At 35.0% G+C, this 16483-nt stretch overlaps 1 protein-coding gene across 4 annotated transcripts in view; it reads left to right on the top strand.

Annotated features, from left to right (window-relative positions):
• The window catches only part of LOC128227204 (semaphorin-1A-like), a 45687-nt gene that overhangs the window by 18417 nt on the left and 10787 nt on the right, over positions 1-16483 (top strand). For 3 of the 4 annotated variants that reach the window (XM_052937507.1, XM_052937508.1, XM_052937505.1), the window contains exons 6-12: positions 2214-2330; positions 3257-3310; positions 4881-4974; positions 9188-9298; positions 9721-9809; positions 11182-11326; positions 11445-11811. In XM_052937507.1, the coding sequence (XP_052793467.1) occupies positions 2214-2330; positions 3257-3310; positions 4881-4974; positions 9188-9298; positions 9721-9809; positions 11182-11326; positions 11445-11811 (977 nt within the window). The remainder of the gene's footprint in view (positions 1-2213; positions 2331-3256; positions 3311-4880; positions 4975-9187; positions 9299-9720; positions 9810-11181; positions 11327-11444; positions 11812-16483) is intronic. The other variant, XM_052937506.1, reaches the window with a different exon arrangement.

The raw sequence follows: 16483 nt of genomic DNA on the forward strand, positions 1-16483 counted from the left end.
CTATTTAAGGACATAATAAATAAATGTAACCATAAAAAACCCCACTAACATCTGGGAAAGAATCAGACTCCATGTTACACTTGTAAAGTGCCGGTTACTATAATGTGCAGAAATATAATGTTGTCTGGTCTCCAGGGTGAAATCTTCCCTTACAGGAGAAATTATGTGCTCCATGATGGGGAATGAGTTTCACTATCATTGAAGTCAATTACATAACTAGATTATGACTGGCTCAGCATAATTGCAAAAAATATTTCTGCCCTAGGAAAATTGTCTTGGGAAAGGCACCAGTTTCTTAAGACAACATAATAAGAAAGCTTATTTTGGGAGCAAACTTTTGTCATTCTGTCATGAATTTTCAATCAATTCAGGCCTTCCTATTGGTTCAGAAATTGAATTTTAAAGTTTATGTTGTACGACAAGCCACTACTGGCAAACCAACCAATTCCTAAAACTACTGTTCATGGGGTGTCATTGGTCAAGTACTGTAAAGGTAATGTAGCATGTTCACAGTCTTGGTTCACCAATTTTGGCCATCTCCCTCAATGAAAGTAATGCTAAATCAGTTCTCATTTCCTGTGTTGATTACACTGTGTCTCCATTCTCAGAATATTGCTGCCGCTATTGATGAAAGGCTGGAGGATTGTGGAGGGCTGCCTCCGGAATGCCATGAATCTGTTTGTGACTCCCTTCATTACGACTTGTTAATGACTTGTGCCTAGTATATGCTCCTGGCTGTCCCAAATTTGCGTCTATTTGATGGAAGAGCCAGTTAGAAGACTGATCAGTATTGATCAACTTGTCAGGCCCCCTGATTGCATGTCTGATCCCTCAAACTTTCAACTATCATTGATTTCTCACACAATTCTGCTCTTTGTCCTTGGTCAATTATCTGGCTATTGTTTTTGGCATTGCTGCCTGCAGAAATTATGTCATTGAACCTCGACCAAAACAAGACCAGCGAAAAAGTTCTATGTATAATATAGGTAATTTCATAGGCTGCAGCATCATCACAACTGTTTGGAATATTCATATGTCAGTATCATGTTAGTTGTTATTTCTGTATACAATCTGAATCATGATGATGATAGTGCAGGTATTCCACCTGTTGTTTGCCTCGGTGGTTGATGTATGCCAAGATCACTGGCCTCTCCATGGCACTACCCATGCCTATTTTAATTCCTTCATCCTCGGGGATCACTGTCCTTCAATGGCACCTGCCACTACCCATGCCTCCAACCTCATCTTCGGCTTTCCAGACTGGCAGATTTAGTACATTGTACCAGTTTTTGCATGATTTAAGGTAGTTTTATGTATTGCCCTAGTATATATTTCCATCAAGTAATATCAGGTGGTGAATTTGTCTTAATATCTGTGTTCTGCCACTTCATGTTTTAACAAGTCCTACTAGAGCCCACAGAGGGTGTTCTCTGTGAAGGTGATCTATGAAGGTGCTATTATTGGTATTAACCCAGCAAGAACTATGTAATTGCACAGTAATAAACATGTTTATTCCCTTCCTTGGCCAGTGTGGTGAGAAGAAGTGCCAACTTTCAAATACTTATTCACCAAGCTTATCAGATTATCATTATATGTCAGAAATAATCTTGGGGATCATCTTAGTTAAAAAGCCCTGTGAGAGGGATTAATGTACGCCATTGTCTCCCGCTGCATGTCACTCTGGCCTCATTTTGTACAAAATATATTACAATTCTGCACAAAAACTCCACTGCTCTCATTGGCTGTCAGTTTGTATTGTGTTAAAAAGTGTCAAGACATAAGAACTACCATTATTGACTATCATGTAATATGATTGACACAAAATACAAGGGGGCTGTACATTGTCAGTTTGGATATACTGGGAAGCCTGATGCTATCTGTAAGCTCTGAGACCTTCTGACTGATTGGGGTTTGTCTTATGTTGTCAGTTTTGGGTCATTGATCATTTCACTGTCACAGACTGGGAGTATTGACAAGAAAGACAAACTAACAGTAATGTACACAGACAAATGACATTTAGTACATGTATTTAAATGAAGAAAAAAATACCCAACACTTTTTTTACTGATTATTTTTACTTATTCACACTAAATTGCTGTACAGTCATATTCTGTCGCTGTCCAAGTTTCCCTACTTTGTCCAAGGATCTTGAGCACCAGTGACTTATATTATATATCTGTGTGTGATAACCCAGTGTGTTATTTTTGTTTCAGTGCCAGAACTTCATCCAGGTTCTCGGGAAGATGAAGGGAGACAAATACTATGTGTGCGGGACGAACGCCTTCAACCCCAAATGTCGGGAATATGTGTACAAGGAGGCAAACTACCCGGTATGCAACCTCCAAGTTACCTTGAGATTGGATTAGAGTGCTATCATTTTGTACATTTCTGTATATCATTTGCACAGTAAGGTTACTCAAATTTAGACCATTTATGAAAGATTGCAGGTGGTAGAAGAAGAAAATAAAAGCAGTTCAATCAATTAAATAAAGCACTGAAAATGAAGTAATGTTACTGCAAAGTTTACTATAAAAAGGACCTTTTTGTAGAAGAATGAACTGATTTGAGTGAATTAGTGTTGAATAATTTAATAAATCGGAGAAAAGACCCTTTAGTTGGTAATGTCATTATATAATCCTATGTAAGGTTTCATGTCAAGATCAGCAGAGCTCTTACCCTGGGGTTTCTTACACCAAATCCCAGGCCAAAATAAACCGAATTACGTATATTACCAGATAGGCTTTCAATTTAAGTGCGGTTTGCTGTTTGATTTTACAAAGTACAAGTAATGCCTTTCCTCTGATGAAAGGTGCGAAGAGAGCAGTTGGCCAGAAGCCAGGTTGATTAAGTTAATTTGAAATGAAAACCTTCAATATAAATAAATTGTATGCTCAATACTCAACATTGCCAAATTTGAATAATACGCAAGGTTGCTCTGATTGTACCTTATACCATCTCTGTGGTTTATCGCTTGAGCTGCCATGAAAGTGGAACATGTATATATCTAAAGTCATTTTTCATGTACATATACATGTTTGCCATTTGCGTGTTAAATTTTCTCAAACAGGATTTAAATGATTTTTTTGTATAAATACGAAAGAGGTTTTACATAAATTATAAAAAAATGCTTACCGTAAGTAAAGTAAATTCATGTGTTGAGCCTAGAATTTTTAATTTGATCCTGATAAAGCAATAATGGAACTGAAAGCATCCTGATAAATTCTGTAAATCACATTGTGTTCTTTAACAATTATAGTTAAACCTGCAAGATCTGAATACCACAGACTCAAATTCCACCGATGTTATTGAGGTATAATTCTGAAATAACTGCTGTGACTCTGTTCCTGCATGTGCATTTCTCGAGTCTGCTACTCTTGATTGTAATGTACTAAACAATGTCAGTTTGTCCGAGTTGTTTGTCTTTGCTTTCATTAATATTTTCAAATTAGTTCTTACATCATTATATATATATTAAACTAATTTTCAAAATAATTGAAAATTAATTGCTTCTTAATAAGGATAAACTAATGTTAATTACTTCCATTACAGCCAAGGAAATTAAAAATTAAACTTATCAAAAATATGTATGAAATTCCTATAAATAATCAACTACAATCGAAACCTGTAATGTTGAAGTGGTCAGGACTGTGAGAAATACTTCAATATCACAAACATTTGACATGTCCAAAATTGGACCAAATGACACCATGATTCACCATTGAACCAGTCTTGGATGATTTTTGCAATGCAAAAAAGCAATGTTGTCATTGTAAAATAAAAATGAATTGCTTTGTTTTGATTTAATTACAAATATGTTTATTGAAAAATGAATTTACACAGTTATATGCATTAGCACTTAAACAAATAAAAACAAATACTTGTTAAATAACAAACAATCATATTCACAAATTCCAGCACCAAGTATATGTTATAACTGTTTGGCATGCAAGCTAATTTAGCGACATGTCACAAACCGTCATTGAAAATTTCACATTTTCTACTTAAACATCGCTTCAACGAAGCAAATAAGAAAAACAACAAAACAGGTTTTGACTGTAAGTGAATATTTGAGTTGTTTGAGATAAGAATGTTGTGTTTTGTTTGGTACATGCATGTCCACCTTGCATGGCCTGCAGGGAATGTCAACACACAGTGGTCATGTGATCTGCACAACTTGTTATTGAACCCCTGTGAAACAGGCTAACATGCCTGTACATTCAAGGAACACAGTAATTGTTTTAGATTTTTCCGCTAATTTGCTTTTGATGCTGTTTCTTGTATGTGAAGCCAAGTTAGTTTTGTTAATGAGTCCATTGATCATTACCAGGGCTGCCATGTAGGAAATGAGCAGCGGCAATCAGTAGTTGACAGCACAGCATCGATTATTAATCACCGTGAAAAAGTACTGGGTTCATTCAATCATGGGTTTGAATAGGAAAGGGAAAATTTAGTTACAGAATGTCTCAGAAAATTAGCAAGACCTATTTAGGTGGTCTTGATGTTTATTTTATTTAGATACTTGGAGTAAATTGAGTTATGCCCTACAGAATATTTGATTTAGTTCCCCAAGGGAATGTTAGCACTCGATCATGTAATCAAAACTGGCCTCTAGAAAAAATAGCTGCAGAATAGTGATTTTGTGTTGTGTTTGCACTATCAAATATAAAATCATAGCAGGTTTGATTCAGTATCAATATTAAAGACTTGTACACTTAATATTCTATATTCAATTGTTTTCAGTTCTGTGACTAACAACTTGGACATTACCTTCTCTCAATATCTTAGTTATTGATATAACAAAGGTTGTATTTAATTATTGTACATAATAATTATACGTTATTTAAGGCAACCCTGAAGTTTATGTATATTTTCTATTACAGGCGCAGGTACCTGGGTTTGTGTCGGACAAGGAGAATGAGGGCATTGGAGCTTCCCCTTATGACCCAGAACATAACAGCACCTCCATATTTGTCGGTGAGTCTGCAGATAGATTCCGTTAGGGTATTCAAATTACATATGCCTGAAAAATGGGCTTTTTCTTTTATTCAGCGCTACATTGAGCAACAAATTGTGTCACCAGAAGTACAAAATGATGAAATGGAAAAAAAAACAAGATGCATTCAGGAAAGATAATAGTCCCTAATGAGAAAACTTTCGTCTTTGGTTATACATTTGAATGCAAAAAGAAAAACGTCTTCTTTTTCCACCAGAAATTAGTCATTGCCATTTAAATAATGGAAATCTCCGATATCAGTTTTATTGCAAAATGATGCTAAAAGGGACCTGAATGTTAAGTGCATGTTTGGTCAATATGATCAATTATAGTTTCCTTCGAGGAAAACTATCCCCACAAGCAACAACACGGATGCACTTGAATTTCAAACATGATTTGATGTAATCATTAAACTATAATGGGCAAGACATAATTAAATCAGTAAATTATTGACCAGTGTAACTGTAATAAGAGGGCACATGATGAAAATAAGGTCAGTATTACATCACATTGCCTGAGGGGTGAGAATGTTTGCCATCTCCCCATGAATGAATGTCCAATAGTGTTGTTATGACAGCTGACCATATTGTAGAAGGGGTTGTCCGATTGGTCAATATGTTACCAAATATGACATTGACGTGCTAGACGACCATTTATGATAGCAGTGGGGTAGTTTATCTTGATGCCTAATTAGATGGTTGCTCAAAAATGCGCAACAGTAAATAAACATTTAAAAATCTTCAACTCAAACTAAACTAGAACAATTTAACATATTGTATGTGAGTGACAGATTGAATGCATGGTGTTTTGCAGCAAGTCCACAATGCAATTACCATGTTCTGTTGGAATGGTATTATAGTTATTAGCTAACAGATGCCTGTAATTGCATCTTTAAAGAATCTAATGAAAAATGACTCCCTGTGAAACAGCAATCAAGTGCTCAGCATTGAAGATATTGGCACTTCATAAAACTGAACCTGTGGGCCTCTCCTCTGAAACCTTTAATGAGTTCCTCTGTCTTTAAGAGGAAATATTCTCCATTAGATAACTATCTGTGGGAGTGCTAAATGTGAGAGCACTACAATGCATGTCCTTCCAATGCACTTGTTATATGACTCTAACATTGATATCCAGTTAAAACTCATCAATTTCCACAAAAGAATGTTAATGATCATCGGTAGTTTTGCTTTTGTTGTTTTATGTGTTATATTGAAAGGATTGTTCTTTAAAAACAACAACTGCTCTTCCATATCTTTAAAATAATGAGTGTTCAATAAACTGGGGTGGGCAAGTGTACCTGTCATGAGAGAGAGATACATCACCTGTAGGAGACACTGACTGACACATTGTTATGAACCTCTGCATAATGGCGCAGAGCATGTTTGTGTACCTAGAAAAAGGGTTTGCACAAACATGCAATAACACTTCTAGAATTCATCAATTTTAATTGCCAGACAATTTCAAGCATGATTCTAGGTTAAAAACAGTATCCTGTTTTCTGTTGGGTTAATGTCCTAACCTTGTCTTTAAAGCTTTCAATAATTCAGTGCAACTCCTTGGTTAAAAGTAATACATTTGCAGGAGTGTCAGTGTGAATTTCTTGGAACTATTCATGTGCTAAATTGTCTCATTGGGAAATGGTGGTTATATCACTGGTGTATTTAGCGTCTCAGTGGGTGTCACATGTTGCTATATAAAGTGCAATGATAATGGCATAAGACATGCGGGGGGGGGGGGGGGGGGGGGGGGCCTTACACATAAACACAGAAAGTTACTGCAAAGACTTATAAAATAGATAAAAGTTCATGAATCCATTTCTAGGTTTTTCAAAGGTTTTAGAAATGAGTGCAGTTTTATTCTGCAATATTTAGCTGAGGGTTTGTTTGGTTGTGGTCACATTTGGGGACAAATCCAAGACTCAATCCATGTAACAGGTTCTGGTTCTGTTAGTACCTGATTAATGGGCAGGACGTTATTGTATGCTTGGATATTTCTTATCATCTCTATCACTTGTGCATGGTGAGAAGTGATTGGAAATTGGAAGACTTGTTTGCTAAGGCTTTCTCACCACTACCCTGCAAAAGGCTTCATTTGTTGAAGTATATGGTTAATTACCTGGACTGTCACCAGTATCTTCAAGTAAATAGCATATATCCTGTTCTTTTGCTCAGAGCTATAATGTTAGGTTGTCTACATGATGTTTTATATGGTGAGAGTTGCAGCTCTGTCCCCAGTGGTTGTTACACATGAGTGATGGTTGGAATAGGATGAAATATTCATGCCAGTACTTGTGGCCACCCTAATGAAGCCTGACTCAGTATTACTGTCAAACCCACAGCCTTACAGCCAGGGATAATGATGACCAACGCTAAGATTTATATGTTGACAAATCACTAGTGACAAATTAGGCAGTATATCCTGTTTGAACCTCGTTGACTGTTCTCTAAGACTTTTATCCTGGATTTCCACAAGTTTCACACTCTAATCATACCACAATTTTTAAGTGGCACCATGATTTTGGCAAGTTTTACACTGTTCTGTGCCATACATTTAGCATGCAAATGAAAGATATGCTTAATCACAGATTATTATCCGATCAATTTACATAAAAAAAAATAATGCTTAAAGCCTGGATAATGCTAACCTTAAATGAAGATAATTAAATTACTGAATCACCAGTTTTAAAAATGATTACAATAATTTGTCATAATTATCAATTATGTTTCATTTTTGTTATTATCTGTAATGTTGTAAAATTGTTCTGCCGTTATGTTTACCGTCAGATGAAATCCAATTTTTTACGGTCAGTTGGGAACATTTTCAGCTTATTTACTCCTCACAACTTGCTTGGGAAAATATGATATATTGCGTTTGTTGACGATTTACATGATTAGGTTAATTTGAATAATACTTCAAATCCTGTGATATATGTCTTATAAGGCCTGTGGGAGTTTTGCCTTTTTCATTGTGTTCAAAATGTAATGTGGGAAAATCATATTAGAAATTTTGTTAAATATTACAGAGAATTGAACTTACCCAGTTAAGCAAGGATGTTTAGAAATGATTGCACTGCATTGTGATTTCATTGTTTGAATACACAGGTATTGAGAAGTGACGACTAAGCCCAATGATTTATGGTGCGGGAGCTCATTATATTTTCACCCGCCACTGGCCAGACACCAAAGTGGCGGCCAGTATCTGATGAATTTGGACATAAATTACAGGCTATCTAAAACCACTGAAATAAAGTTACTCTTTACTTAAAATGTCATGATTTGTTATGTTTGCCCCAGCACTTTCATTATTTTGTCATGTTTGTATCTGTTGTGTTTGTATCGGCTGTGTGATGTAACTCAACAAAATTTCTCTTGGTTTAGAACTTCTGTTATGAAGAAATAACCCTGAATTTATAAAACTCTGTTTTGAGATAATAATAGCAATTCATTCTTTGATGAAGTACATGTATAACTGTGGTCCTAAATTTGCACATTAAATATTTGTAAAGGAGCATTTGTGCAAACAAGAAACAATCTGCTATGCAATAAAGGGTTGACTGTTGTTTGATGGCTTTTAAATGGGACTTTCCTGATGTGTAAATTCATATCATTCCCAAAGATGCAAAACACTTCAAATGGTGCTATAAAAAACATTTATAACTCTATTCAAGTAGTTTAGTGCTTATTGTTCTGGTACCTAAACAGGAATAAATCAAGGTAAAATCGGGTTAAGAGGGCCGCCACATATCAAGGCTCGGGTATTGAAGTGACAAACCTGCTAGACAGACTTCTTGGCTGGTTGTTGATCGAGCCCTATTGTAACCTTCTTCTGACACTGAATGAGCCCATTAAGGCGACTCAGACAATCCGCTATATACCATTGACTGTGGGTCCTTGAGCCTCAAACTACTCTCAAGAGGTTTTCATCACATTATAATATGTAAATTCATCTTGTTGAGGTGACTGATTTTGAAAAATAAGGTTGTTTAAACAGAATTATTATTTTTTTATATAGGTTATGGTTGTATGCAAAATCCAGAAAAGATTGTGGCAAACTGAAATAGTTACATATTATTTCATATAAAACACATGATGAGCATGTGCAATTCTCTGTCTTTAGTTATACTAGCTATAAGGCAATTGATGTTGTACATGTTTGTGCAAACTGGTTAATATCTATTGTTGTTGTTTTTTTCAGATGGAAAACTCTACTCTGGAACAGTTGCAGACAGACTGGCTCGAGACCCTCTGATCATCGAGAGCATGACTAGAATTCGCACAGAGCAGCATGACTCCAACATGTTGAAAGGTAAGCCCTAGAGGACAAGAAAGGTTCTCTTGTTGCTTAATTTCTTTACCTGTACATCTCAATTCAATCTAATATCTACATATGTAATGCTTGTCTTATTTTATGGATATAAGTCATATAAAAAATCTTCTGAAATGAATGTCGCAGTTGCCTATAAACTGGCAAAGCCATGAAGTGTGAAAAGTGACCTGGTTTAGCGTATTGTGCAATTTGGCTCCCTGGTGGTTGGTATTTCATGTAATGAATAAGTGTTCATATGCTCTCCCTATACTGGTGAAGGTTGACAGTGTAGACCTTTACCTACCAGCTGTGAGGTAAACAACCAATTATACCCATAAGCAGCAATGAAATTACCGTCAAACTTTATGAATCTTGAAATTATTCCAATAAATAATCATGATGTTGGCATTTTTTTGCTGCAGATCCCCACTTTGTGAGCTCTTATGACATTAATGACAAGGTGTACTTCTTCCTGCGTGAGGATGCCGTGGAGAACATCAACTGTGGCAAGGTCAGTATGGGACGGGAATGGATGGATAGGGTGGGGCGTGTCAGGCAGACAGGCACTACTATAGCTATGAAGACATGTGGAACACATCTTGCTGAAATTATATGGCTAAATGATTATTTTAAAAGCTGGTAAAGGAGTCTTTACTTTATCATTGGTAAAATGAATTTATAAACCTGCCCTTTACTTTTCCACTATCTTTTCTGTTTATATCCAAATAACCAATTTTAGAATGATAAAAAATAACAGACATAATAAAATGGTTTAAAATCTAATGTAAACTAAAATGTGTCTAGGCTGTTTATAAAGGACTTTTTCATAGAATAGGAGTGCCAGATAGATCTCAATTTTGAAATACCTGATTAAAAATTCATATGGTTTATGAAATATGTTGTTCAATCTGTATAACTGAAATTTAAACTTTATATAAGCCAGAAAATTGATATGACCATATAGAAAATATGGTAATACAGACGATTACACTCACAGGTTTATTCTGTGATTTATTTGGCATAAGTTTTTTCTGTAATTGCATAGGTGTTGTGTATAGAATCATATTTCTGTTCCTGAATCTATTTTCTATTTGGATGGTGTTCTAAGTACAACTAATGGATGGTATAGCAGCTATATGCAGTTAATTTACATAATGAGCTACCTGGGCCACACTGTATTTTAGTGGAAGGTGAAAGAAGACATTAATTTTCCTGTTTGTTAGAATATACACTTACCTTTATACCAGTGTGACTATCTATCACACTAAACTGTTTTATATGTTAATTATTAAAAACATTAATATGATTTAAAGATAAATAATAAAAATTTCTTTCATTTTAATAAGTAATTCATCACACTGCGTGCACTTTATAAAGTGGCATGTTACCTTTTTAATAATGAGTCAAAGTCAGTTGTATAAGAAAAAGGTGAGAAATTTCAAGAATCAAATGCAAATGTAAAACTTTATAAGCCCTGGAAATTCTTGATAATAAATGTGCCTGTATACTTAGGGTTTAGCTATCTAAACCTATCATGGTGAAATATGAAATGGCTGCTGACAGTGTGTGTCATGGCAATGTCAAAATGTGCGATAAGCCACTCACCTAACTGAATAAACGTGAAAACAAAGCTGCTTCATTCACGTTTTCTGATATATATCTGTCTACTCCTAAATCCATTGCGGCTTACCTAGATAGGTAGAATATTGCCTTTATCAAAGTTATCCTGTAGCATTAAAGAAGGCATCTGTTTAAAGATGAAACAATCAACATTACTTTCAAGCTTCATAAAGATAATTCTCACAAATTGAAACAGCCCCATAATATATTTTTGGAAATGTTACCAGACAAGAAATATCATAGAGACTTTTTGTGAATTCCAGGCAACATTTTCTCGTGTAGCACGAATCTGTAAGAAGGACAAGGGGGGAATCTTCGACTATGAGCAGGGCATTTGGACCTCATTCTTCAAGGCCAGACTTAGGTGTTCTGTACCTGGAGACATACCCTTCCATTTTGATGAGCTCCGTAAGAGAACATTTTCAAATTGTGCTTTAATGTTGTCATGATTAGTGTCTTTTGAGTAAACAGAAAAAAAAATATTTATGATTTCTGCTAATTTAATATTTCTAATTTTTTGTTGCAGAGTCAACTTCAGGTCTTTCTCTTGGAAGTCACATACCAACAAAGAGTTCCGCAGATCGGCAGAAGATGTTTTATGGAGTGTTCAACACCCCAGACAACAGCATCCAGGGTTTTGCAGTGTGTGCGTTCAAACTCGCTGACATTGACAATGCATTTGTGGGTCAGTTCAAAGCCCAGCAGACCACAGCCCATGCATGGACGGCTATTCCCCAGGATAAGACTCCAGACCCGCATCCGGCCAAAGCATGCGTCAACGACAGCCAATCACTGCCAGATGAGACCCTGACCTTTATCCGCGACCACCCTCTTATGGACCGTGACATCAACCCTGCAGGCGGGGCGCCAGTACTCATTCAGACACAAGAAACGTAAGTTGTTGTTATAATTACAAAGTCTAGTGACTCATTCAGATGCATTTGTTTAGGGCTATGTACATTAAACTGTCATGTTTTTGGCTTTTTGCTTGTTGCTGTATCTGCCCATTTGTTTCTGTTGGTATAAATGTCATACTTTTGATATTTCTGTAAAAGAAGGTTATTTTCTGCAGCAAACTAGGTCATACGTTCAGTTTATGGCAGTCTGTTTTTTTATGGCTGGTTTTAATGTTGGTTGCTCATATTTTACTGTCAATGAAACTCTGTAGCCTTGCAATTATAGTGCAGCATTACCTACCACAGGTGTATATTGTCTATAGCTTTAAGTAGTGTTTTACCATAAGCAGATCTTGTAACTTAACAGCAATTTGGCCAATGTTGAGCTTTTTAAGTCTTAAAACATTAAAAAAGAACAGGTGCCTTTTTAAACATGGATAAAATCCAGTTTTATGGTGATATAATATGCTGAGATTTCAAATTATTATAATATGTACTCAAATTTTCAAAGGTTATATTATCCCTACATTCATCATGCAAAATAGCTATTGAAATTCATTTTATTAGATGAGATATTAATGCAAACTGATATCTTGTTTGAATGCATCTTTAAAGGATTGCTGCAAGATGAATAGATAAAGAATATTCCCTTTTCTATTGGTGTGACGTAACATCCCTCCCATTCTAAACTTTAAGTGACAAAATCTTATGAATAATTAATTTGATATCCTGTAACCTTTGACTTGTCATTCATTAATGCCAAATGGAGAGTGGTGTTAGTCGGCCTAGATTTGTGCTAGTCAGCCAAGTTTTCAGCTTGGTCTTAATTTATAGCAGTGAGGTTCAGTGGTAATGATAAATGTCATATAGACCACTTTAGGCCTTTTTTTTTTAATAAGTTGGTTAACGGATCCGCCGCCCAAATAGTCAATCAGTTCGTTTTTTTGCGCACATGAATAATGTAAAACCTGTTGCCAGTTCCTTTGCAAAATAAGGATACAGTTTTAAAACTTGTTTTCAAAATGGCGGCCTCAATTCAGCTGAGATCATAAAAAATTTTTTTTTTCTCATTTTCAACTTACCATCTGCATTTAAACTTTTTTTTTGGAATAACTGATATTAAAGCTGATGTCTGTATCAATGGTAACAAATCACATATAAACCATAGTAATTGATAAAATATATTGTCCTGTGTTTGTCCCAGGGGGCATAAATTGTAAAACAAATTATATGGAATCTACTATTCAAGTAATCAAAATCTGTGGTAACTTAAATTTTGTTAAAGCTGCAGAGAAATATCTTAACTTCAAAGAATACATTACTGAACAGAAAGTCATTTTTTAGCTCAACTATTCAAAGCTATACTACTCGCCCCAGCGTCGGCGTCCGGTTAAATTTTTAGGGCAAGTTGAGATTTTCACTTATAAGCCCAATACCCTTCATTCAATTGACTTAATACTTCACGCAGTTGTTCAGGGCCATCACCTGATGAGATTAGATAACTCCATATTATTCTTTACACAGATTATAGCCCCTGATTGACTATGGAACTTTTGTTAAAGTTTTAGGGCAAGTTGGAATATTTATTAATACCTTCTATATCCTTTGTTCAATTGACTTAATACTTCACACAGTTGTTCAGGACCATCACACAATGAGGTTACATAACTCCATATTATCTTGAATACAAGTTATGGCCCCTGATTGACTTAGGTTAAAGTTTTAGGGTAGGTTAAAGTTTTAGAGCAAGTTGGGATTTTCACTTAAAACTCCAATACCATTCATTCAATTGACTTAATACTTCACACAGATGTTCAGAGCCATCACATAATGAGGTTAGATAACTCCATATTAACTTTTATTCAAATTATGGCCCCTGACTGACTATGGAACTAAGGTTAAAGTTTTAGGGCAGGTTGGGATATTGTTTAATAACTTCTATACCCTTCATTCAATTGACTTAATACTTCACACAATTGTTCAGGACCATCACCCAATGAGGTTACATAACTCCATATCCTTAATACAAGTTGTGGCCCCTGATTGACTTCGGTTAAAGTTTTAGGCAAGGAAAAGTTAAGGGCAAGTTGGGATTTTAATAAAAAAAAACTTCTATACCATTCATTAAATGCACTTAATAAAATTAGTTAATTAATTCAAAATTATTTACAACCATCTTACAACAAGAAACATAACTTCATTTTAAGCCTAAATACAAATTATGGCCCTTAAATTTTTTATTATTATTTTTTTTAATTTCCTTTGAAAGGCATATTTGTATATTCTTAACCACATTTTCATAATGGGAAATCAAGTTATTTGAATGACTTGCATCATTGTTTGGGCGGGCTGGTGGGAGGGCAGCATCAAAGTCACCTTATGTATCGAATAATTTTAGTTAGGTTTGACATAAAGAGACCAAACTTGGTATTATTACATCGTTATTGTATTCTAAGTCAAAGCGGCATAGTCGAGGGCACTGTCTTACGACGGCTCTTGTATTATTTACATTTCATATTCCATTTAATAAATAATTGAGTCACTGAAATTTGTTACATTGTGCTTTTTTCTGTTGAGAAGAAGTAGTGCCCAGCAATGAGGAGACGCAGGCATATTCATTGTAAGGTTGATATGTGGAAATAGTGTTGCAAATAGGAAAACTCTTGCAGTCAGGATGTGCTTCAAAAAACATCAACAAAAGTGAAAGTAAAACTGAAAGTTTGTAATAATATTGTCTTAAAATGTGACACTATTATAAGGTGGAAGTGTATAAATTGCTTATATAATGATTATATTAATTTGAATTTGAAATTGGTAGGAGAGAAAATTGGACTATAAAGCCAAACATATGAGCATGACAAAGTGAGCATTTGAACATATCAATATTCATTCTATGAACATGTCTTCCCTTTTTGTTGTTATTTTGATATTTTGGTTTTGGGTTTGACCACAAACACTATGAAAAATACATGTACATGTATTGCAAAAAAATTAGTATGAGTATGAAATCCTTTTTTTTTTTTTTCGCACCACCCGTCCAACATTTTTTCCAAAAAATCCGTTAACCAATTAATAAAAAAATAAATGGCCTTACTTAAATATAAAACAGCCTAATGTCTTACAATAATTATGTGCCCAATCTAATGTTAATATCGAGCATTATATTTTCTAACTTCCCATTCCTATTATCAGGTACAAAGCATTTTGCACTAGATTGTCCCATCTGTGTTTAGATAAGGGTTGATAAGGAGGTTTGTTGTGACATAGCACTAGCTGGGCAACTCTGGTTCAGTAGTGCAGAAATCTCCCTGCCTGAGCTTACATGGCCTGTTCAACATGCAGCCAGTCATGTCCCCATATACAGGTGTATGATAAACAAAGGAGGGTGATCTGTACTGTAGAAACATTTCGTCAACAGTGTATATATAGCTGGTAAAACTGTGTATAGCAACAAAAAAATCAGACACACTAATCATATAGTTGGCAAAGGTCAAGGTCAAATTTTTGATCCAGCAATGTTACATGTCACATCGTCTCTTAAATAAGAAGTTGGGTTCATTTCCCGTGTAGTATAAAAACAAGAGCTGACACAGATAGCACAATCATATTGGATACTGTTTGTGATTTGTTAGATGTCCGCCCTTTGCATACATTGTTGATACAGTGATAATAATATTTAAGCACTTTTAATATAAAAAATAGGAATGTTTCCTTTATTAGTCAATCCTGCTTGATACAACTTGTAGTTTTTCTCCAATTTATTGTCATGGGTGTGATATGTGTGATTGTCAGGTTTCTATTTTTGTCTCCTTTCTGAGAAATTATCCTTGGTTTGTCAGTTTTCAGTTACGGTACTGGGAGATAAGTAACGCCAACTTTATTTTTAACGGAACTATGAGAGTACGTATGACTCCATGAATATGACATAATAGGTCATGTGTTTTCTGGAATAACAGTACTGCCATCAAGTTCTATTAAACATGGCATCAGAGTTTCATCACGTAGATAGAAAAACTATAGGACTAGTGAACCATTTACCTTGGTAGTGACTGTATAATTAACTCATCATGTTTTCGACATCTCTAGACCCACCCTCTAATGTTAGATCTTTGTATACTTGTTTTCATGTAGGTTGAATTGATGGTCTATGAATGATGTTGTGTTTTAAAAGCCTAGTTTAAGATGTTTGATGATGTTGAAAGTTTGTGACAGTAATGGACACAGTAATTATTGCCATTACATAAATCATGATGTATTTAGATATGGTTGATATAATCATTTGTATCTGTGAAGTGAAGCCGGTAAGAAAACTTTGGCTTTTGAAATGTCAGAAGGTTCATGCATCATTTAGTTTTCAAATACTGTTGCCAAGTTGTCTAGTATGTTGTCTAGTCTTTTAAAAAATTATTGCATTGTATATGGTAAATGAAACAAAGATATCGAAAAGGGTTGTATTTGGGTGGGTACCAGAAAATATTTGTGAGGGGAGAGGGTCCTGTATGTTGAAGGCAACCTTGAGATGCCCTAATGCTTAAATTGGTAAAGGACATGTCACATGCAAACATTCATGCAACATTACTGTTTGTCTTCTTTTTGTCATGAAAGCCTCCAGATCTGCTGATACAGTTTTTTGCAGTTATTTTAATATTATGTGCATAAATTTGCAAAA

This window comes from Mya arenaria, chromosome 3, assembly GCF_026914265.1.
Source record: "Mya arenaria isolate MELC-2E11 chromosome 3, ASM2691426v1".
NCBI lineage: Eukaryota > Metazoa > Mollusca > Bivalvia > Myida > Myidae > Mya > Mya arenaria.